General features: G+C 28.3%; 1 protein-coding gene across 1 annotated transcript in view; it reads right to left on the bottom strand.

The window, feature by feature from the left end:
- The window catches only part of LOC129956719 (hemicentin-1-like), a 224,075-nt gene that overhangs the window by 50,444 nt on the left and 146,701 nt on the right, over positions 1–26,930 (bottom strand). Inside the window, exons 9-11 of the mRNA XM_056068655.1 lie at positions 26,317–26,445; positions 20,271–20,295; positions 10,931–11,025 (exon numbers count right to left, since the gene is read on the bottom strand). Of these exons, the coding sequence (XP_055924630.1) occupies positions 10,931–11,025; positions 20,271–20,295; positions 26,317–26,445 (249 nt within the window). The remainder of the gene's footprint in view (positions 1–10,930; positions 11,026–20,270; positions 20,296–26,316; positions 26,446–26,930) is intronic.

Below are 26,930 nucleotides of genomic sequence, written 5' to 3'. Positions count from 1 at the left end.
TGAAATATTACAAAACCGTTTGTAGTTACAGATTTTCTCTTTCCAAAATATATTCATATTAAATTTGATAACTTTAGGTTAAACGATCTGCATAGACTCTCCTTATTCTTTATTATTAGTAGAGATGCGTACGTTAATAAACGGTTGATTGATAGCTGAGCAAAAAAGGAAGCACTTAAAATAATAAGAAATTAATTTATTCAATGCACTTAAACGTTTTTCTTTCTGATTTATCAAGTTAATTATATCCTTTAATGACGTCCAAATTAGTAATTTCATTTAAAAGGCATGTAACCTGGTCATTGTTTCAGCATGTAATTACACAGTTCATCAGTGAATAACATTCCAATGATAATTCCAAAAACTGAGATTTGCAACTTTCGGTTGTACAATAAATAAATCTTTCAAATATTTTTAATCACAAAAAAACTTTTATAAATTCAATACATTAAAATTATCGTTTTAATAAAAAAATTATCTTAAAGTTTTTGGCTGTCCTTGGATAAAGCACATTCAAAGACAGATAAAACTTTTAATTAATTAGAAGATTAGAGCAGATTTTCATTTTACAATTTATGAGCAATGCGGAACATTTTGCTCAAGTGTTAAAAAAAATGTTTTTTTTTTCTCCCGTTTTTTTCACCTGCTATGAAAGTATTTTTTTCTTTTGTTTTTATCTATGCAAATGAAAAAATTCGCAAGAAAAAAAAAACATTCTGAAGCATTGTAAAAATGATTTTCTCTCTGTTTTTTCAGCATGTCATTAGCCCATTAGTTCATAATCTTTTTTTTACATCTGAAATGTCCGAAATTCCAATACATAAAGCCTTATTTATTTATTCATTTCGCATTCGTTCGAAATTCCACTAAAAAAAGCCTGATTTATTTTAGCATTCAATTGATTTGATGTTGGAGATTTTATCAAGATCTCGAGTTCGAATTTCTTGATGATCATTAATCTCAGCTGCTCTTTTCTTCAAGTTTTTTTTTTTTTTTTTGCAAAATATTTCTGAACTCGTAAGATTCTGATGATCTGTTTATATTCAGCCAGTTTGATACCTGTAAGAAGATTGCGCAGAAAGATGATAGAGACACGTTGAAAGAACAGACAACAAATTTTTGTCTCGACGAGTGCTTGCTTTACAATACTTGCTGCAACATAGTTTCTGCGCATGCGTGACCTTGATTCATTATTACTGACTGAATGTAAACCTTACTTGATGCTTTGAGGAAAAGATCTTTGATTTAAACTTCCAACAGACGAGTGCATTCTGTAACAGAAGGAAAAAGTACGAAAAGGGGAGCAAATTACCACAAAATAACGACTTTAGATAGTCAATTAGGTTCCTTGCTTATCAAAATAGATTCATCTGATATCATATGATATGTGATTCTCAGTTGCCATTTCCTGAGAGCCGGGGAGCAATACACCTTTTTTAAATGCTCTCTTATCAACATATAGTTTCTGCGGTATGGGTGACGTTATGTTGTTAGTTTGCATTTATTATTTAATTTAATTTGCATTTACTTTATTTTCACGTATAGATTGAAAAGAAAACTATTTTTGATGCTAATCATGCGCATTTAAAAAGAATATATCTCTAAACAATTTTGATGTCGTTGACCTAATTACAAATATTGGTAAATCAGAATGCTCTTTTTTGCAGGGGGGGGGGTTGTTCAGATGTTCAATAATTAAGGAGGTAAGTCATGAACTGTGTTGTGTAGTATCGAGACAAACCGCTTTAGACATAAAAATGTGTGCATCATCGGTAATGAGATCAATAATAAAAAACAAGTAATATATAAAAAAATAATTAAGTCAATTCCTACTTAGGTCAACAATTTTTTTTTTATTTTAGTTACTTTTTTATTAAATAATTACAATTAATATAAACATGTATATTCATATGACAGAATTACAATATTAAGTGGCAAAATAGAAAGCGAATTTATTTGTAATCTCAGAGATTAGCGACAAACTTGGCGACCATTCGGTGATGGATTTGGTTACTTTGGCGACCAAATAAAAATTACCGGATAAATTTAATTAATTAATTAATATTTGAAAAAAATGTATTAACATCAAGTGCCATCCACTAAAAGTTTCAAAATATGTATTTGAACTTGAGTGGATGAATAAAAACTGTTTTATTTACGATTGAAAATTTGAACAACATATATATATTACATATATAGGGAGAGTGTGAACTAATAGTAGGAATTGAACAACAAAGCAACTACCTCTCAAGCTACATCTGCAGAGTAATTGTATAGGACTATTATGAATAATATCAAATATACAATGATCCATACAAGACTTTCCTATCTCAGTACATCATTAGACATAAAAACATGTGCATCATCAGTAACGAGATCGATAATTAGAAAAACAAAGCAACAACCTTTCAAGCTATATCTGCAGAGTAATGTATGAACCATCACGAATAATAGCAAATATACTATGAGCCGTAAAAAGACCGTCCTATCGCAATGCATCTATTAGACATAAAAACATGTGCATCATCAGTAACGAGATCGATGATTTGAAAAACAAAGCAATACCTCTCAGGCTACATCTGCAGAGTAATTGTATCGGACTATTATGAATAATATCAAATATACAATGATCCATACAAGACTTTCCTATCTCAGTACATCATTAGACATAAAAACATGTGCATCATCAGTAACGAGATCGATAATTAGAAAAACAAAGCAACAACCTTTCAAGCTATATCTGCAGAGTAATGTATGAACCATCACGAATAATAGCAAATATACTATGAGCCGTAAAAAGACCGTCCTATCGCAATGCATCTATTAGACATAAAAACATGTGCATCATCAGTAACGAGATCGATGATTTGAAAAACAAAGCAACTACCTCTCAGGCTACATCTGCAAAGTAATTGTATAGGACTACTATGAATAATAACAAATATACAATGATCCATACAAGACTTTCCTATCTCAGTACAGCATTAGACATAAAAACATGTGCATCATCAGTAACGAGATCGATGATTTGAAAAACAAAGCAACTATCTCTCAGGCTACATCTGCAGAGTAATTGTATAGGACTATTATGAATAATAGCAAATATACAATGATCCATACAAGACTTTCCTATCTCAGTACAGCATTAGACATAAAAACATGTGCATCATCAGTAACGAGATCGATGATTTGAAAAACAAAGCAACTATCTCTCAGGCTACATCTGCAGAGTAATTGTATAGGACTATTATGAATAATAGCAAATATACAATGATCCATACAAGACTTTCCTATCTCAGTACATCATTAGACATAAAAACATGTGCATCATCAGTAACGAGATCGATGATTTGAAAAACAAAGCAACTATCTCTCAGGCTACATCTGCAGAGTAATTGTATAGGACTATTATGAATAATAGCAAATATACAATGATCCATACAAGACTTTCCTATCTCAGTACATCATTAGACATAAAAACATGTGCATCATCAGTAACGAGATCGATGATTTGAAAAACAAAGCAACTATCTGTCAGGCTACATCTGCAGAGTAATTGTATAGGACTATTATGAATAATAGCAAATATATAATGATCCATACAAGACTTTCCTATCTCAGTACATCATTAGACATAAAAACATGTGCATCATCAGTAACGAGATCGATGATTTGAAAAACAAAGCAACTATCTGTCAGGCTACATCTGCAGAGTAATTGTATAGGACTATTATGAATAATAGCAAATATACAATGATCCATACAAGACTTTCCTATCTCAGTACATCATTAGACATAAAAACATGTGCATCATCAGTAACGAGATCGATGATTTGAAAAAAAAAGCAACTATCTGTCAGGCTACATCTGCAGAGTAATTGTATAGGACTATTATGAATAATAGCAAATATACAATGATCCATACAAGACTTTCCTATCTCAGTACATCATTAGACATAAAAACATGTGCATCATCAGTAACGAGATCGATGATTTGAAAAACAAAGCAACTATCTGTCAGGCTACATCTGCAGAGTAATTGTATAGGACTATTATGAATAATAGCAAATATATAATGATCCATACAAGACTTTCCTATCTCAGTACAGCATTAGACATAAAAACATGTGCATCATCAGTAACGAGATCGATGATTTGAAAAACAAAGCAACTACCTTTCAGGCTACATCTGCAGAGTAATTGTATAGGACTATTATGAATAATAGCAAATATACAATGATCCATACAAGACTTTCCTATCTCAGTACATCATTAGACATAAAAACATGTGCATCATCAGTAACGAGATCGATGATTTGAAAAACAAAGCAACTATCTGTCAGGCTACATCTGCAGAGTAATTGTATAGGACTATTATGAATAATAGCAAATATACAATGATCCATACAAGACTTTCCTATCTCAGTACATCATTAGACATAAAAACATGTGCATCATCAGTAACGAGATCGATGATTTGAAAAACAAAGCAACTACCTTTCAGGCTACATCTGCAGAGTAATTGTATAGGACTATTATGAATAATAGCAAATATACAATGATCCATACAAGACTTTCCTATCTCAGTACATCATTAGACATAAAAACATGTTCATCATCAGTAACGAGATCGATGATTTGAAAAACAAAGCAACCACCTTTCAAGCTATATCTGCAGAGTAATGTATGGACCATCACTAGTAATAGCAAATATACTATGAGCCGTAAAAAAACCGTTCTATCGCAATACATCTATAGACATAAAAATCTTTTAACGAGGTTATCCACCAACAGGGTCAGTAACCTAAAAAACCTATGTAGAGACTCCTATGATTTGCTCCTATTTGCTGACAATAACGGGATAAAATGAAATGATTTAAGAATTGTATGAATACAGACTTACGTATGGGTACTCCATGTATAAAACTCTTACATGGAGGATCGTCAGTCATCGTCGCTGGCTCTAATAGCTAATAGTCACTTCAGCATTAGTGCAAATTTAGAGGAAAAGATAACCTATTTAGCTTTTTTATCTAAGAAAGAGCTTTAAATCAAGAAACTTTAAGACCTTTCCTTTTCCACCATGTGAATTTTAACCGTATTAAAAAGACCTCTTCCCTGATATTTGATATAGATTTTAGTTTATTTAGCAAAATTTACTTATCAAAACTTAGAGGTAGGGACAATTTTATATAATCGTGTATTATTTTAATAAAATGACCAAACAGAATATCTCTAACTACAATTTCCCATTTCTAACAATAAAGCAAAATATAATTGAAATTTCAAACATTGTTATTACATTTAGAGAAAGAAAATATTTCAACTTGGATGTCTAATAAAATTATTTTATATAAGATATTTTAAATCTTCTATGATCAGAAATAAAATGCTACAGTATTGAATAAATTTGAATACATCAACAATTATCGAAACGAAATCCGATTTAAAATATTTAGATTCGTTAAAAGCAACGTTATAAATACAGCTTATTAAAGACTTTTCATATTTCCTTTATTTATTTAACGTTCCTGCGACTTCTAAATACCAAACGATATCTGATATAATTCTATTTCAACCGAAATTGGAATATTTATATGCATAACTGCGTTTTAAAAGCAATTGATTCAAATTAGTTTTCTACTCCAAATGATTTCCAGACAGTTGCCAGATACTAATTCACATATCTGTTAGCACATCTATGCATTTTATACAGAATAGGTTATTCCATTAAGTTACAAAGTTGCGAAAAGTTCCAATTGAAAAGACTGTAGCAGCAAATTTGAAATATTACGCACAGATGAAGTCACTCGCATTTCATATCCGTTCGGAAATTCAAGATTTCAGTCAATCAATCTTATTCGAGGACGCTGAATAAATATCCACCAATAGTAGAATGTCTTTCATTTAGGAGTCCAGTGATGTATGCGAAATGAATTGCGATTGATAAAAATCCAAATTCTTAGAAATGAAATTTAAAAATTGCGTAGTTTCTTGTTGGAAGATTTGGAAATTTACGTTTGAATTGTTTATGAAGCATTCGAGATTAAAGATTTCTCTAGATTTCAGTTGGTTAGATTGAAATAGATTTGGTTTCAGAAAATTAGATAAAATTTTCAAACAAAAATTATATAAAATATATAAATAATGTAGTTGAATTATATTGTATTATTGATAGTTTTGGGGCTTTTTTTGTAATTGTGCTTACACTGTACTAAGATGATTATATTCACTAATTTTTAAAAGTTATCGGCAAATTTTTGAAATGGAAATTCTTCAGTTTACTTTCAGGCAAGTAGTAACACTAATATCATCGGTTAAAGTTGGGTTGAACCATATTTATACAACCGATATATTAAATCTGAATTTAAATCACATTAATAGTAAATATCTAATTTTCCGAAATTAACATTTTTCAGTCATTTGATGTTATTTGGTATTCGATCTGGTTATGGAAATTCTTCTATGCCACACGCTTTTATTATTTTACTTGCATCACCATATTTCTAGCGCAAAATTATTTTTTAATTTTAGTAATTTAAAATTTTTTAAAAATAAAGTATTTTTATTTTTTCTTCAATTTTTTATCTTTTTTGACTTTTTATAAGGTGTATTTTTGAACTTTTCATAATTCCTTATTATAAGTATCGCAGAATGTTCAAACTGAAAAGCGGTTTTCTAAATTAAATAAATAATAAGACCCTGGAGATATAAAAATGTTGTAATGTCATCAAGAACATGTATGGATATAAAAATTAAAATCCCAAGCATATTTCTAAGATTTGGTCTCTAGAGTGTAAGAAGGAAATGATACTGTCCTTTAACATGAAAAACAAAAGCGCCCTCCTCGAATCTTGATCGTATACTACTAAATAAAGACCTTATGTCTCTTTTTTTTTTGTTGCATAAATTTGGGAACCTTGAGCAAGTCCGTGAACGATACAAGTACTCCTACTTTTAGTTTCAAAATCCCATGCACGTTTTGTGCTTCGCTATATAGTGAAAAAAAAAATCAAATTTCCATTTTGGATAACTTTTCCTCGAATAATTGAAACCAAAGTTTCACAAGAATTGCAAATTTAAATATAAAATTACATTCCATATTTCCTTTATTTAAATTCTTGAATTTTTAAAAGATTCCGTTTGCTGGAAATTTAAATATATTGACAGATAGACTGTTAACCTTTTAATGGAATAGATTGAAAATTTGAAACAAATTTGTACTTAGTATGATAGAATTGTGCATCAGATTTTATCCATCTAGTATGTGCTCACTGTAGCCATTGTATTCACTTGCACTGGGACAGACAGACAAGTTTCTTTTTGTTCATATATTTCGTTTTGCAAACAAAATTATGCAAATTTCATATCAAGTCCAAAAACAAAATTCCATTCTTCTATTTTAAAACATTATTGAATTATAGTGTTCACAGACAAAACATAATTTTAACTAAACGAAGTGGTCGCCATAAAATTTTCTCGCATACTCTTCAATAAACTTGCCATGCAAAAGAACGCATTGCATGACATAGGCCTACAATAGTTACGAAATATTAACATTTGGTATGAATTTAGCATTTTCTCTGAATCCCAATCGATCGAAACAAAAATGTGACACAGAACTAAACTTCTATTAATAAAATCTCATACATAATTTGATATATTTAAGTCATTGAATTTTTGAATTACTGCGTTTACATGTTTCTGAAAGCACAGACAGACAGACAGTCACGGTTCGTTTTGGCTCAAACTTTGACAGGTGTCTATACTATAGATGTTGAATCTGTGTCCCGAACTGTATCTATCGACCTATGTGTGTTTTGTAGCTATCAAGTAAACATATAATCAAACAAACAGACAGACGGTCTTCTGAATAGATTTTGCTCATAATTTGAAATGAATCTGCAAATGTGGTGTACAGATCATATACCAAATTTCAGCCGCCTAGCTCAACAAGGTTTTTAGTTATGTTTATCACAGACAGACGGACATTTTCCAAACTCAGAGATGTCTGAAATATGAAGATCTCGCTATCAAATTATTTAACGATTACCATATTTTCTCCTTGAATACGAGAAAATGTATATAAAATATCAATACTAGATATATAATAATTATTCATATTATTATAGTAAATGTATAATAATTATTCAAAAAATATCTTGATAATATTCCTTGAAATTTCCAATTTTAAAGAGACTGCGAATAAAACATATAAAATTTTTAAGAGACTAAAATGCATAAAAATTTAAAATTGCAACAACACAAGCTTCCAATGAATTTAATTACATTTAAAATTTAGTTTTAGACAAAAGCGTGGGATTAAGCCATTTCCTGCAAAAATGCAATTAATTACAAAGAACTTCAACTTAGAGCAACAATAATTAAATTTTCTGCTCATTTAACGAGCCTTGAAATCAAAAATTAAGAAGAGAAATCTCGGCGAAAAATTCGAATGTTACTTCTTTACTTTTACTAACAATTTCGGCGAAGAAATTAATTATAAAAGAACAAAAGTAATTCTGAAAATAAAATAATCATCCCATGGCATATGCGGCTATTATTTATAAGAAATAGTACATGAGATTATAATGATTAAATTCTAAATATCAGAAGAAGAAGAAAAAAAAAGTAATCGAATTTGTTCCTAAAGATTCTACAAAAGAACATCATTAAAAAGTAAACTCTGTCAAGAATAACAAACTAACGTTAGAAATACTTAACTAAGGATAAATTGTAAGTTCCATTTTTAATAACATATTTAATGAGATGTACCGACCCATGTTAAAAGGCTGTGCTTCTCGAAACTAAGTTACTTTGTGAAAGAAAGGCAAAGGCAAAGGCCAAGATTATTTATTATAATGAATTTTAAATGAGAACACGAAAGATTTAAACTTGTCTGTTTGATTATGTTAAATCTGCAAACGATAAATATGAGTTTGAGAGTAGTTAAAATGTATGTGTAAGCATTTTAGTGTAATAATAAAATAACAAAAGATGAATATTGAAATATGTGATTGAATTTTTGTTTTCTTACCGTAATCATGATGATGGAGCATTTTCTCTTTCTTTTATTGTTTTCATTTTTAATAAAACATTTACTTCAAATAAATGCTATAGCTAAAAGACATTTAGCAATCAAGAATACAAATAAATTCTAATTCTAATAAAAATTCATGCCAAAGCATTGAAAACTATTGATATTATGATGAGTTCGATGTTATCAATATGCATAACAATGCAATGTTTGATTACCATTTTTTTTTTTTTTGTTGTTGTTAAATATGATGTTTACCTTCTGTTTGTTTCAAAAAGGGAAACATTGAAAGAAAACCATTCAATTTATTATAAAATATAATCATCTCAAGGATTTATCTTTATTTTATTTAAAAACTATTTCGAATATTAAAAATATCGGGAATATTTCCATTATAGTATTTCAAGTTTTACATAAGAAGTTACTTTATAAATGATGTAAATTATTTTTTTTTAATTTTGCAGATAGCTTAGGAAATGCATTTTCTAATTACTGAATCAAAAATTAAGCGATATTTCTATCCATTCTTTAAATTTTGGGGTTCTGTTAATAAATAATATTACATTTTCAATTCTTCCCACATAATGAAGCATTAAAACAACTATAAAAAGTTTCTAAATAAATAGATTATTTGTTCTCTAGTCGAGAAACTGCAGAACATATTGAGAAATTATTATATTAAATTTGGACAAAAAACATAAGGGTTTTTTTATAAGAAAATTCTATTATATTCTATATTTGAGAAAACAGCATCTAAACACGTAAAATAGTATTAAAATGTATATAAATATAAATATAAAAATCCCTATAATTTCCCCAAAAAGAGAAACAAAATTCTACTGTTTTACAGAAAAAATTGTTCAAACATGAAGAAAAATAAATTTAAAAAAATTCACAACTTAGCAAAAAAAAAAATCGACTTTTTAAAGTACTTTAAAAATATCAACCTCTTAAATGTTAGACAAAATTTAGATATTAAAATTGTATTTACGATTTCTATAACTATGTTTTCCTTAAAAAATTACTATTTTAAATGTTTGTAAGTTGATATCTGCTAACGTTGTATTATATTTTAAGAAATTACAATGATGTTATGTTTTAAAATATCAATTTTTGTCATTTTGAGATATTTAAAAAAAATCCGTGTCTGAAATTTTTGTCAGGGTCTCTAACACACACACTAAATAATCTAATCTGTCTATTTAATATTTCACCTTCTTCAAGAAACTTTTCATTTAAAATATTAGAAACGTATGGAATGTACGCAGAATAAACAGGAATAATTTCTTTTAAGGATAACATTTTTTCCAAAAAAAGGAGAGAATGAAAAAGAAAGTGGATAAAAATTCTTCAAAGTTCCAAAGTGTTGTTAATAGCTCTATAATAAACCTTCAAAATGAACTTTTCCTATGGCATGCAACTATAGGAAACTCAACTATAGCACAAATTAAAAAATAAATATTACAAATAGCAGAAAATAGATAAAAAAAATTTAATGTATCATTAAAATTTGCATATTCAGCTTTTTGACTCAATTTTAAATTTTGCATGGATTACTTCGAAATACGAACAAGTGAAAAAAAAATGTATCTTTACATTTACACTTCTTTGTCATTAAGTCCTTAAACCATATCGAACTGGAGCCGAAATCTCCAGAAAATGTTTTCGAAGCTTTTGAGATCACTGCAACCGTCTCCGAAGGCAGCAGGGCGTCGCCTTTTCAAGTACCAGGGAGAATATCTCATATTTTACATTTCCTTCCTAAATGCGTCCCAGAGGTTAATGGTTTGAAACAGGCGTAGCGTCCCAGGTTAGATGTTAAGGGATGCTTTATGAGGTGAAGAAAAAAATGAAGGGACATAAAATTGTCCTTATTTTTTCATTTCCACTTACCTGGTATGACATCCGGGCATTTATCTTCTGTCTCCAAAGCTGTTGTCATAATTTCTCGTCTGTCGTCTGTGTCTTGCCGAAGAGGGGTTGTCGATCTACAAATTATAAAAAAAAAGAGGTTGAAGATGAAGTGAAATGAAATATAGTTTTTACTGGTGGTCCTTTGAAATATTGATACATTAAGTAGTGAATCTTAAACAATGGATTTCATTTTCTGGGTCATAGCACATTAAGAATGAGACCATGCTGAAATTCTTTGAATCGAGAAATTCTGCGAAGCATTTTGTCACACAAACTAACAATAGGAGGATATATGTAAACATATTATTGTCTTGGTAATCTCATATAAATTGAAAATACTAATTTTTGTTTGCGACGGAAAGAATCAGAGAAAATATTTCTGCCAAACAGTATTTATGAAAAAATATTTTCTATAATATATGGTATTGTAAAACAATAAAAGAAGATATATAATCAATAAAGCAATAACCACGGACTATCTTTCTAACCGACATCGAGGACCAGTTGATTTACTGAGAATTTTGGATATATATATTTTTCCAGTTAAATATCTTATATATATTTCGATTTTCCTAATTCAATTAATGAAACAGTTTCATGTTTCAGATTATGATAGACATATTAAGAGATGTTTTTAATAGCCTTACAAATATTCTATTTATTGTAATAAATGAACCTCCTTAACAGATTAAAACCCCATCGCCTAAAAGGGCTATTAAAAGGTTAGCTGCCTGGATAATCATCACTTTATGTTATCCTACCATTCCTGATTTATTTCAATTTCCAATTCCTTTTGAAAACTGCATGTTAATAAAATTAATCGTTAACTTTCAATAATTATTAACCTCGCAATTAAATATTTGATGAAACCATGAAATTGGATTAAATTCCATTGCAAAAATGAAAAATGATAAAGATTATGCAAAAATACTTTTTAAATTGCCGAACTATAGGAAAATATTTTACTGGGATTTAAACGTATATCCTTGAAGAGATATTTTTTAAATTCAAAAATGATATAGAAATAGACTTTATACAATCATATTTTTGGAAGTTATCAAATTAGATACATCTTAAAAATAACTTATTTTTTATCTAATTAATATTTTAAACGGAGATTCAGACAAAATCTATCCAAAGTGCACATTTCCACTCTCCAAAACACGACCGTCATTAAAAAAAAAAAAAAATCAGGAATATTTCATTAAAAATACATGCATATCGACGTGGTCTTCATAAGAGTCGAAAAAGTAATTTTTACGACAATTCAAAGCATCTGGCATCAGTCAGAAATTATTTTTCATTTTATTGTCTGATGATAAATTTGTTATCTAATGAGATATGAATTTTGTCGATTCTCCAAAATGGCTCATAGAATTTACTAAAGGATATAAATATAAATTAACTTGCAGTTATTCGGAAAAAATATCTGAAATTTTTCGAAAATTGTTTTGAACACAACGGCTTATCAAAAACAAGAGTGAAACAAAATATGTAAAGAAGTTAGAGAATCGGTCATAGATGAATCACTTTCTGGAGGACCACCCATTTCGCCGCATCGTCAATATCCAGATTTTGTTGCATGCTTGATGCTAAACACCAAGTTAGAGAATCTGTCACAGATGAATCACGTTCTAGAAGAGCGTCCACTTCGTGACATCAACAACATGTAGATGAAATAAGAGAATTAGTGTTTAGTGATCACTGTTCAACTATTAGCAGTATTATTGAACAGGTTTCTTTATAGAAAAATCAACACCCGAAGAAAAAAAATGTGAGATAATAACTCACGGGCTTAGCATCACTACACTGCGGCGTTTCCTCATCTTGTTATTATTCAAAATTTTTTTTCCATGAGGCAAAATGCTACCAAAGGCTATCTACAATGCTAATAACATCTTTATATAGAATTATATCAGATTATCCTTATGACCCCACACCAGCTGGTTTTATTTTAATAATTGGTGAAATTTCCTGCTTCAGACCATAAGAACTATACTTATAAGGAAAAAAAATCCCATTTCTTTTTCATGTTCTAAAACATTCGAGAATTCTCTTTGCTTCTGATTATGATTATAAATCTCTTTTGTTTAAGAACAAAGTCTATTATTCTGCCATTTGAAGTTTATTTATACACTAAATATTTCCAAATTTAAGCAACAAATCTTAGAAAAAACACTACAATTTGAACAGCAAAATAATGACCAACAGATTCCGATTCAGTAATTTCCCAAGGAAAAAATGATGTCCTTCGTGCTTAGGTTCTATAAAATTACGCCAGCATCTTTTTGTTTCCATCCAACGCTATATTGCGAGACATAATTTGAGATTTGAATGAATCCACGTACCAAAAACAACAAGAATGACGTAAATTGGATCCTTCTTTAGTAGCTTAATGAGTTTCAGAGCTGAGTTTTAAAACGAAACGTATCCAGCCCAGCTATCGTGACGAAACTAATCTAAGGCACCTAACCTCCCTGACAAAACTAATCGAAACGAGGGAAAGTTTTCGAAGTAAACATGAAGTGCTTGATTACTTTAATTAAAGTAGAGAATGCGTTTTAGCGCACTCTGTTTCTTTTTTTTTTTATCTGGCTTCTGATTTCCATGCCAGAAGTTCAAGTCTACGCGTCAGACTTAGCAATTTAAATGGAAATGTCTATAACGTAAAAATGTTAGGTGTATGTTGTATGTTGTCAAGCTGTCTTACTGAAGAGATGTCTTAGCTTTCTTCAATCGTGCATTATTGTGATTTTAATTAAACTTACTTCTTGTAAAATTGGTAAAACAAGTAATAATGAAAAGTATAGGAATGTGTATAGGCAAATGATATTGTTCTAATTGTTGTAAAAGCAGTAACAATGGAAACTTGAATTTGCCAAGTATTTCAAATGAATGCTGTCTAAGTGGCCAGTGTTCACTCAATTAAATATAGTTGGATTTCTTAAATGTCAGCTTTTAAACTTGCTGGCATTGAAAATATCGCACCAATGGATTCATACTTATTTTTATTGAATTGCAAGTTTACTGTATCATTAAAAATATCGCAACTCTAAAAACACAATTGTAGTTAACTACAATTAAAAAATTGATCCAGAGTGTTTCTACAAAACGTCTTTTTATTGTAAAAGAATGTGCTCAGTTTCTGAGATTCAGAATATATAGCAGTATTATCTACTCTGATTACAAATAGCAGCAGCTTTCTTGTAAACAATATGGATTTCAGCAATAACTTTGAAAATTTATATTGTAGAGGGACCAGACACTTTATAACTTCATTATGAGGTAGATGAAAATAGTAGACGGATTTTAGGAACAGTTATTTAATTATTTTCTATGTCCCATATTTCACAAGACAAAACAAATAAAAACACGAAAACGCATGACAAGTCTTTAGAATATAATTTAACGCCCCCCCCCCTTGAAGAAGTATCATAGGAATATATACTTTGTTGTTAATAAGGTGAAGCCATATCAAAAGAGAAGGTAGTAGAGTTATGTAACCACGACAATATAATTTATTTTATAATATTCACTTCTTTTATTTAGAATTTCATCAAAACATTTCTTTTCAAATTAATCATCATTTATAATTTACTGATACAAATATCACTAATTACAAAATAATAAAATGCATTACAAAAGATAAATGAATCCATTTTATTCAAATAACCATCATTATATTCAATCGGATTTTTAATTAATGTTGATTAATAACAAGGGTTTTTTCTTGCTCAAAACCATTAGCTGTTTCGGAAATGACCATTAGCAATGATAATGATGAGATAGATAATAATGATGTAGTAAGCAATCTAATGAATTTTCTGAAATATAGAAATGCAAGAATGAATTAAGATAAGAGTACTGAGAATTAATTAAAGATACGCAGGAAGTAATAGTGACTCTTTTGGGAATTTGGAATGTTAAGGTTTTGAGTGAAATCTTATACTATTAGAATATTTTGCTGAAACAATTTATAATTCAAAGACAATGATTTAGTTCCATATTTGCTCTGAATTATTAGTTTATTGATGGGTTTTCAATCAAATTTTTATGCAAATTTACAACTATTTTACAATATTGCGTGTATAATATTTTACAATATTGTATATACAATATTGTTCATATGATGTTTTACAATATTGTATATACAATATTGTTCATATGATGTTTTACAATATTGTATATACAATATTGTTTATATGATATTTTACAATATTGTTCATATGATATTTTACAATATTGTTCATATGATATTTTACAATATTGTTCATATGATATTTTACAATATTGTTTCTACAATATTTTGCGTTATCGAACTGAAATAGATATACCGAGTTCCAATGAATAAATTTGACTCAAAATGTGACAGAAATCTATATATTTTATAATAAGACCATGTGCTAAATTTAATACGTCATATTTTTCTGGGATTGATATATTGTTCGTATGATATTTTACAATATTGTTTCTACAATATTTTGCGTTATCGGACTGAAATAGATATACCGAGTTCCAATGAATAAATTTGACTCAAAATGTGACATAAATCTATATATTTTATAATAAGACCATATGCTAAATTTAATACGTCATATTTTTCTGGGATTGATTTATTATTCCACATGGATAGCAAACTGGCAAAGAGGCTGACTTGCCTTGAATGAATTTACTTAAAAATGTGGTAGAAAAATATAAAAAATTGTGATAAGATGGTATTAAAAATCTATTGATCACATTTAATCTATTCCTAAGATTACATATTAACACAAAGTAAGAGAGATAATTTCAAAATTGATTTTTCCAAACTGAGCTATATTTTCAAGGATTAAGTATGTATTTTAAAACATTTAAACAACTCCCAACAGTCATATATCTACCAATTATCAGATTTTGATTTCAAAGTACGTTAAAAGTTCTTGAGCATGGTAGATTTAAGCCTGTACTGACACTGCCATCCACCTCAAATGCAACTAAAATATCTCATAATCACTTTGAAAAGAAGAAATTGCTCGATTCTTATTCTATAAAATGTCGTTCCCTCATTGACTAAATTATATATCTAAATCTATTTGGTATTGTCTTGGTAGCATATTTAAAGGACAGTTAGATTCCTCTTTAAACAGGCAGAACGTATTGTTTCCTTTTTGCTTTTAGTTACAGATCAATGCACATTTCTAAATTCTTTAACAATTCTTTAATAAGTGTTTAATAACTAAATGATAATATTTTGATATGAAGGGTTTTCATATCTATATTTTAAAGTGATGAAAAGATTTTGAAAAGACATTTTTTCATTATTTTTTATTTTTTACTGTATATTAAAAATTTTGTAATAAGCGACGATACAATTTTTAAAGGATTTTTTTTTTATCATTTTTGCTTTTTTGCATACGTAATAGAGAGAAAGTACAGTAATTCAGGAGAAGTCTGTCTGTCCAGTTATTTGAATATAATGTAAAATTATTGATACAAAAGAAAAAAGCTAGATAAATAATATTCGGTACACAGATTTAACATCTATATTGTAGAACACCTATCAAATTTTGAGCCAAATCCACCTACATGTAGAGTCTACATTGTAGACTGACTGTCGGTCTGTACTCTGAGAAACATATTAAGCCAATAATTCGAAAACGCAGTAACTTAAATATACCAATTTATGTATGAGATTTTATTGCTACACGTGCAGTTTTGTATCAAATTTTTGTTTTAACCGTTTAAGAAAAATGTTCTAAAGCACAAATTCAATTTTCTGATACTATTAATTGCATACCAAGGATAAATCGCCAAAAAAACTCGCCAAGGGTCACAGAATAGATTCAGTAAAAATGTTAAATTCGCGCCAAAGGTTAATATTTCGTAACTATTGCTCCCCAATGCCATGCAAGGCGTTCTCTAGAATAAGAATTAATAACCCTTTGCACTCGGGTTGGTGCCTCTCACTCATCATTCAGAACTGTGCATCATTTTGACGTTTTATTTGTTTATTTTTAAATTTTAATTGTTAAAAATACTTACAAAATGTTAAGAAGATGTGGAAAATAAGTGGTGAAAATATAAATTAAAACAATTATGTATATGTTTATTTTAAATTTATATTGTAAAGAGCAAGTAATTGTCTTAAGTGAAGAAATATACATCGAACTACTTTTCCGTGTGCAAACGGTTTGTGCGGGTTGAGGTTCGAACTCGCAACGTTAGGAGTCATAGCCGAGTAACATAACCACTAGACAAAAGAGTACTCTCTTCTCCGGAAGTTGTTATCTGGCTTATAATATTACCACTACAGGTTAAAGGTTTGAGAGACCACTTTCACTGGTTTCATAAAGTTTTTAAAAAATACATATTTTTTTTTTTTTATCTTTTATATGTTTTATGCATTTTTAAAACTTTTTATTCTTTTCTTGACATTTTAACTTAATTAAAAAATTCTTTAAAATCTTTTATTTGAAAGTTTTGCGTGCTAACAGGTTAAAACAACCGATAAAGATCCTACGCATCGAAATTATAAACTTTTCTAAACTATTCAAGACGATTTCGGACATTTAATCTTATATCTAAAAAGTTAACTTAGAATATATTTTTTTAAGAAGATATCCGCATTCATTAAGTTTGAAGCCGAAAAGGAATCCTTTTTCCCCAACGAATTTAAAGCAGAAAAAAATCACTCGAACATTTATCTTAATTCTGCCATTAAAAAAAGAAACTTCCAGATGTAGAACTGAGGTGACTTCTTCATTTTAATGACCATTATAGTAACGAGACTATAAAATTTTCGTCATTTTCACCGTTTCACGAAATTATACACCAGAAATGCAGCATTTTTAAGAGTCGTTTAACGTCAAAAGCTGGCACGTCAGGCATAAACTACGCTTATAAGAATGACGTGAAATTTCTAAGCACGTAATTTTTCTTGGCGACAAACTGCCTGGTTTTAGAAAAATGTTTACCCTAAAAAATGGAACTTTTTTGGACGGAAACTTTCGGGATATACAAGACTTTAAATTACTAGGATTAGGCATGCGTGACTTAATGCTGACAAACGACGAAAAATGTTAAAACCCGGGATAATTTTTTGGCCTTTTTTTTATTTTGGTCTTCCCATCATTTTTAAGCAAGGATCTGTCTCTTTTTTTCACCTTTCTCCTCTTCTTCCAAAGTTGTATTTGCAGATATGACTTGCGTCAGAAAATGATTAATGGATTTAAAAAAGCAAACTTCCGGTTATAGAATTTTGGTCTGTAGTTTCCAGTGATTAAAACTTTTTTATAGAATACGAAAATGTATGTTTTTTGAATGAAATGTAAGGATAATTTTTATTTTGATTATGAAGTGAAATTCATATGCATTTTTTTATTTCTATGCAAATAGTTTAATATTTTTTTATGAGGAAATGCAGGAAGTACAATTTTTATAACTATGACTTAAACATATTTTACGTATAAGAATCATTTAAAAATGCCATGATTACTTTTTTGAAATTAAAATCTGAAGAATATTTTTAGGAATGCTTGGAAAAAAGAAAAGTGCTTCAATATTTTAAAGCACTTTTCTTTTGCTCTTTTGCGCCTGAACAAATATAAAATATGAAGAAAATCATAAAAATGAAAAAAAAATGACAAATGGAAGCGTAGTTTTTTTAAAAATTTTATTAGCAAAATATAGATATAAATCATTATCTTTTGAAGAATTAAAACGTATAGGTATTAAATTTGGAATGTATTAATTATTTTACAAATTATTATTTTTTATTTCTATTGTTATTTACAATAGGGTATGATGGGTACACAGAAATTATGGCTTGTAGAAAAAGACAGAATTTTCCCACAACCTTTTTTTTTTTTTTTTCATTTTGTGTTTTCGAAATCTTTGTTTCAACAGGTACTGAATAGTTTTTTTAATGTGTTTTTCAACCCATGTAAACTTAAATCTTGTTATTTGACTAACTGAGTTTGACAGCTTCGTCGTGTATAGTAGTTTGGATTAATTCTCCACCTAAAAGGTTTACGACTAAATATTATTTAAAGCCTCTCCTAAAATGGCCTTAAAAGAAAAAAATATTTAAACAAGAAAATTCAGTGGAGAGTGGGGGGGGGAGGCTTCCTAAACCTCTCTTGCATATTCCCTATTATTCGTGCTCAGATTTTTATTTTTAGAGTACTGCACATGAGTATTCTTCTCCTTTATATATTATGAAAACATAAAAATGTCTTTTGAATACCCTTTTGCAATCTCAGTGAAACCAAATTTTGATGTAAAAGTACAATTTTTGTAACAAGATGATATGCCACTTTTTATATATCAAAGTTCAGTAATTAATAATCAGATAAAAAAAGCTGAAATATGGCTTTATGCATGCGAAAATACAGCCAATCTGTTGAATTATTTGGCTTAAAACTTCATATGGATATATGTTTAAGCTTCTAAGCCCTAGTAGCACACTATATTGTACAATATTCAACAATATTAAACAATACTTACAATATTGTGAAATATTAAATAATATAAAATTATTAAATATCGAAAAATATAATGTCGCACAATATTCTATAATATTGTTAAATTTTAAATAATATAATACCAAACGATATTACACAATAATGTTAAATTTTGAATAATATAATACCAAACGATATTACACAATAATGTTAAATTTTGAATAATATAATATCAAACGACATTGTGTAATAAGTAGTGCTACCTAGGAAGCTGTACAGTAATTTAGGAAGTTTATTTATATAGCTTTGTACGTTTTTTTAATTATCGTGTTCACTTGCAATCGCACAGACAAAAAAACAAAATTCCTTAGAATGAGTTTTGTTTAAAATTTGATAAAAATCTGAAAATTTCGCGCGTAAACCACGTACCAACTTTTTTTCAAAGCGCTTTTAAGTTATTTGTTTACCGGCAGATAAAATAACAAAACGATGCTTTTCAGACTCAAATAGTTCTGTAACATAAAGATTTTATTAAAATCATGAGCTAAAAAGTTTTTACAATTACATTTTTTTTCACTTTGTATATTTGTATCACTTTGTATATTTCGTATTTAAAAAATTTTCATTCATTATATTTAATTTGACAAATTTATTTTCTTTTTCAAACAGAGCCAGCATTTTAAATTATTTTTACATTTTAGTCTTGAAGAAAAAGACAAGACGGATTAATTTCGAAGATTTCACGATCCAATATTTTGTCGCATGGTCTCAAAATGTGTGACCAACATAAAATAACTTCTGTATAAAAATGATCAATATTATAAAGAAAAAAAATTAATCACAAATGTGAGCAACTGACATTAATGTGAGATACTTACTTGTCATTTCCATGTTTCTGGTTTTCTAAGCAGCGTGAAAGAAAATCAAATTTTGGCGTATAAATGACAGTGTTTACAGCAATAATTAACTGTATATTATTTTTGAAACTAAAGTAAAATAAACTTATATTGATATAAGGAGCTTAAATAAAATAAGACGAACGTTTTTCAAATATATATATATAGTATAGTAAAAGAAATTAAAAAACTTTTTTTCCTTGAAGTCAGAATTTATCTATATCTATATTTATAATAAAACTAAATGTGTGTGTGCGTGTGTGTGTGTGTGTGTGTGTGTGTGTATGTGTGTGTGTGTGTGTGTGTGTGTGTGTGTTTGCGATCCACAGACCAGACCGTTCACATACAGCTACCAAATTTGGCACATGTATACCTTGGAGGCAGAGAATACCTTGGAGTGATCTTTTTTTAATTTTTAATTCATTAAAAATTATCCAAAATTTTGGAGTTTTTCCGCTTTAACTTCGAGAAATATAACAGCGCAAAATTGATTTTTACATCATACTGAAGTTCAAAATTAATATTTTTTCTGATACTAATGTTTTGAAGAACAAATTAAATTACTATTTTTAATGAATTTTTTTAAAAAAAAAATAATTTAATTACATTTTTCAACAATTTATTTCGTAGAAAATAAAAAATAAAATGTAAGCTGCTCGAGCTCCTTGAACGTTAATGAGAAAGCAATTAACTTTTATCAACGCGTTGCCATCATATTGACAAAACCTGAAATTAAAAGGAAAGTTAACTATCATTCCAAATTAAATATATAAAAATATAATTTTCAGCACGTGTTTGTATGAAATGAAATAAATATGAAAAAAGATATTTCTTGAAAAGTTAACAGTTAAATAACAGTTTTATTTAAGGCAAATATGGTTTAATACGTACAAGGTATCTACTCTAATCGGACACCAACATTTAATTTGTAAATCTTTAGTAATAGTCATACATCGGTTATTAAATGCTCTAAATGTAATAAATAATTATATTTTATGTAAAATGAGTCAATAAATACTGATGAATTACGAATTTTAAATTTTTATATATATCCTTAACCCTGTGAATCATATTAACAAAATATTTTTAAGACGCTAATATTTTAAATGAAAAGAGTTGCTCTCCAATTGACAAAATCAGTCTCTAAAACTGACCGATTTATGAAAATTTCAATATCACTATTCTTTAAAAAAAGGTGATTTTAGATCAGTTCATCTATCGTCTCAAAAAAAAAATCATCTAACAGAGTTCCCAAGACTGATTGGCCTTGATTATGAAAATGTTGACTTTTCTAATGTTGTAATATTCAAAACTTAATAAATCGGTCAGATTTGATAGCAAAAGACAATTAAATCCTGTAAACTAGCATAATGTTAAAATAGTTCATTATGTTAATAGTTTTCATTAATAATATATTAATTTCGTTAACTACTAAATATGCATGTTGCGGACTTGAAAGGATGAAAAATGTTTTTTTTTTTTCTTATGAAATAGAAGATCTGGTTACACAAGCTAGCATTGCTTTTGAATTTATACAAAAAATTTCTAATTTAACAACAACAACAAAAATCCAGAATTTTACAATAAAGAAGCAATTTTCAAAATAAATGATAGTATATTTTTTTAGGCATCAAATTATATTTCAATAAAGATAAGCAGTTTAAAAAAACAAGAATGAACTTCAGAAAAAATCATCGTTTCTAACTTTTAAAGCTAAACTTTGATTGTAAACAACAGAAAATCTTAAAAGTTTTATTGAAAGTATACTTTATACAGAAACTGAATCAATATGGAAAACCTGTTAAAATTCATTTGTTAAGAATATATTAAGTCATTTAATTAAAATTAAATAAAAATATTTTACGGCAACTAGATTGGAATGATTAAAAATTTAATACTTTAAAATACTACCAAAATTATTTTCCCTCAATTTCTTTTTTGGAATTTGATGGAAAAAAAACTTTAAAATTTTGCTTAAATTTTAATTAATGAAAATCTATTTAAAATTTTAATTAAGTCTCCAACTCCTATTTACATCCTTTAAAATAAATCTATGACAAATTTAGAGGTTAACGGTCTGTTACGTAGGCAGATGACATAATACATTATAAAGGAAGTCGCATATATAAAGTTACACATACATGCGTCCTCCTTTATAATTCAACGGGTAGAGACTGGTTATTTAAAATGTAGAAACATTATTAAATATGTAGAATCTTTATTTAAAATGTTGAAACATGCCATTAAAATGAAAGATTTTAGACAAATAATGTTTAAAATTATCGACGAGTATTGAAAATTTAGAGGAATATCTTTTTAACTGCTCAAAATGTTGCCATTTTGTCACATTCTATTTCATAAACGCAGCCTTATAAGATGAAATAGATTTGAACATATCAGACGCTCTCACACAGGAGTGTCCCATTTGAGAATGTTTCCTTGGTGATAAATATTCGCTGAAAATTTGGCTTAACTGCAACCGCTTACGTGTGGTTGGGTTTTCGGATTCCTTATACAGTAATACTTCAAATTTATGACATAGCTGGAATCGTTAAGGAAAACCAAATAAGTCTAATTTTCCGTTTTATTATTTGAGTGCAAATGAAAATTTTATTTAAAGTCAGAGTATTATAAATAAAATCTAAAAGAAGAAAAAAGTAATAAAGAATGTAGTTGCCATATACATATCGATGCAAAAGTATGCGTATTAAAATAAAAAAAAAACACAATATTGGAGTAATTTCTACATTGATTACTTGAAAAAAATTGATGCATCAACCGATATAATGATTCAAAGACTTTTCACTTTCGCTCGAATATTCTTTAAAAATTATTCCATTTGGATGAATTCGATTTCGATTATTATTCAAATTCTCGATATTCTCTAACTCGAACTAATAATTCGTATTTTTAAAAAATTTAATTTGCAACTTCTATCAACAATGGTTTTTAAATTTAGCACTTATATAACATAGAATTAAAGCATTTTTATTTGTAAACTTATAAAAAAAATTATTTGCCCCCTTGATTATACTAATATTTTTATTAATAGAAAATTATGCAACAAAAAAATTGGAAAAAAAAAAAACCTCTGAAATTATTTGAAATACCAATTGCAAATAAATATAGGAAAATTATCCCTAAAATAGAAATTTTATTTCATCTAAATATCGAGATATTTAATTATGCTGGAAATATATACTTTTTATGAACTTCCAAACAGGTGTAGATATATTAAAATGAGAGATTCAATCTTGAATTATATCATTAGTTATACCAATATAACTAATGATATAATTCAATATCATTAGTAACATCAAAGTAAGTTACTAAACTCTAAACGAAAAAAAATGGGGATTTTCAGAAGATGCTTTTCTTTTTTCTAGTAATTTGCGTCATTAATTTTGCCATTCTATGAGTTGCATTCCATTAAGAGTTTGGATTTTTATAACAATCGATTGTTTCTCATCAACACTGTGAATAAAGTTACTTTCAATTGAAATCCTCATATATAACGATAATGCCCATGTCATTAATCATATTTTCACATCAGAAGAAATGCAGCCATTATGTTTATGCTTCATGAAGAGCATTGACAGTTGTTTAGTCCGTGACATTCCATAGATAGACAATCTGAAATGGCAAATCAAGATTTCAGACCCGCATATAATTGCAAATAAAGGAAATGAAACCAGGAACATATCCTACTTAATATTTTCCAAAGAACATTTTTCGCTTTTCTTAATATTCCTTATGGATTTTCTTTGATCTTATCGCATCATTTATTTTCCACGAGCAAAGTAAATGGTATTTTACAACGCGAAACGCATCTACTTTTAGATGCAAATGGCAAAACAGACGATCTTTTATGTTAATGGAATGCAATATTAACTCACTCCCAAACTTTTCTACGTAACACAATTTATTATCACATCTGAAGACTTTCATCTGCTACTTCCGATTGCAAACATCTGCGGTAGCAAATCGAAACTACATTAGCAACTGTAACTGCACCGGCAACTAAAAGCCAAAACCGACGCAGCAGCCGACAATTGATTTTTATCAGTTAACTAACCAATCGTTCTCTTCGCTTTCCAGGTGAACATTCACAAAATGCAGGTTAATTTATTCGCCGGCGAATGGCAATGATAAAAATGGCGGGAAAAGCAGTAGCAGCAGCAGGATGTTTTATTAACTACAGCAATTAACTCCTAACTTCCCGGGAAACATCTGCACATTTCTGTTTATATATATATGTATAAATTTATAAGTCGTTGCAGGGGGGAAAGTCACTGATGATTAGTTTATCGGTCGGAATCGAAAATGTTAAGTGGTACTCAACTTTCGTGGCTTTCCCTGCAGCTACATTCGGAAGTCCTCCTTTTCGTTCGTTCCGATTTTAAGCATTTTGGTTTTGGCAACAAGTTCAATTTGCGCAGAGAACATTATGAGAAATGACTAATTCACTTTCCACCTTTTGAAATTGTGTATTCAGCTTGGCGTGTAATTATTGAAAGGTATATCTTTTCATGATTTGAGAATCGGAAAATTTTCTCGTGGAATTAAAAGGAGATCAATTTGGATTGGTTATCGACGTAGAAGTAAAATATGCAAATATTAAATATTGACAGCGATAACCTTATTTCCCAGGTTTTGTTCTGTATCCTGATTTTACAAACATCGCCAGATTGATATATAATTATTTGGTAAAATGCAGCAATTTGAGATTCTTTCATATAGTTTCCTGAATTATTTTCAAATAAATCGATTTAAATCGAAAGATAGAAATGCATGGAAATCCCAATTATCACATTCCAGAATCAACGATAATCGATATCTTAATCCCTCCGATATAATTTTCCATACGAGTTTTATTTGAATTTCGTGTTTTGCGCTTTCACGAATAAATCTTGCAATTTTAAGTGAATAATATTAGTATTATCAAGCAATTTACTATTTATTTAAAATTGGCATTCTGAAAACTGGGGTCATCGAAAATGTTTTCAGCTTTGGTAGTAAAAACTTTAAAAATATTTTAAAAAATAAATTAGTAAAAATGTTACATCCTTTTATCGATAATAAGTTTTATTTTCTGTAATTATTATACACATTGTAAATTAGAAAAACTGTTGAAATTTATATAACTAGTTATAGTCATTGCTTGTGGTGTTTATATTCATAGGTAAAATGACTCATTCAATTAAAAGTTTATGAGAGACATGTTAATTTTACAAGAATCTGCCTTTTAGTGAATATATATTTAAAATAAATTTTGTATAAAAAAACAAACTTTTTAAAAAGGAAAATGTGCAAAAGTAATGCATTACTCCTCTAACATGAATACTTTTCAAAATGACCTGGTTTTTCAAATGCAGATTTAAACCCTTTTTACAATACGCTTCCGAACTAAAAACCACTCTTTATCTTGTAATCATATTTTTATCAATAATTTATTTTTCTTTTGGTTATTTTCAGTCTGATCTTCTGAATACAAATTCTAATGTTTTGTTTATTTTCAGTCTGATCTTCTGAATATAAATTCAAATGTTTTGGTTATTTTCAGTCTTATCTCCTGAATATAAATTCTAATATTGGGTAAGTATTATCATAAATTGATAACGCATCAGTGTTTTAAATTATTTGATATACCACAAAGATATTTTTGTTTATCATAAAATTACTTCTTTGTTCTAGAATTTTATCAAATGTTAGTTTTAAAGCATTTACAGTTTCTATTTTTCTAGCTAATCAGTAACTATTACCTGGTTAGTAATTTTATTGATTATAAAGGAAATCCATATTATAAATTTATAAAACTATATCATTTTTGTGTGATCAGATATCTTAACTCTCTTTCCCTAAAACTATGATAAAAGGATAGAAAAAATTAACTCATACTTTATTGACTATAAAGATAATAAAATCCGTATTGTAAAATCGTAAAACCATATCATTTTTGATGGATGAAGTGTGTTATCTCTTTTTCTAAAACTATTATAAAAAGATTAAGAAAAGTATTAACTCATACCTTTTTCACTGTCTGGTCTACTTCTTACTTTGACTATTATGATGATAACAACCACAATAAGGATAAGAACAATGACAACGCATATGAGAACTATGAGCACAGGACTGAATGTAGCCTGCCAAGGATCATCTGAAATAAATAAAAGATTTGAGTCAATCTTTTGGATCCGAATTCCTTAAGACATCCTAATAGATTGTAAAGTAATTTTTCTTGGAAATTTCGAATTTTTTTATAATCTAAATATAATAGCCAAACAATGTAAAAGACAACCTTACATTGGAATTCACACCATTGTAAATATATTCATTACTTACAAATGACCTTCAAAACTTCAGACCTGCTTTAAAATAACCGCATATATAAAACATAATTTTTTTCCTACAATAGCTGCATAGAAAGTGAAGGGAAAATTGTATCTAATTGAATACGGAGATTCTCCAAAACACATCTGTAGATGATATTTCATTTTGAAACTCCATATCATTAATCATCCAAAAATATAAATGCACGTCCAAAATCAAATCCCACTCATATTTTTCATCATTTTTACATCATAATTACTATTTAATCATCTCAAAAAACACTCACGCTTTAAACAAACTACAGTGGATGAA

Source organism: Argiope bruennichi, chromosome 11 (genome assembly GCF_947563725.1).
Source record: "Argiope bruennichi chromosome 11, qqArgBrue1.1, whole genome shotgun sequence".
NCBI lineage: Eukaryota > Metazoa > Arthropoda > Arachnida > Araneae > Araneidae > Argiope > Argiope bruennichi.
This window is presented reverse-complemented; position numbering and strand designations above follow the sequence as displayed.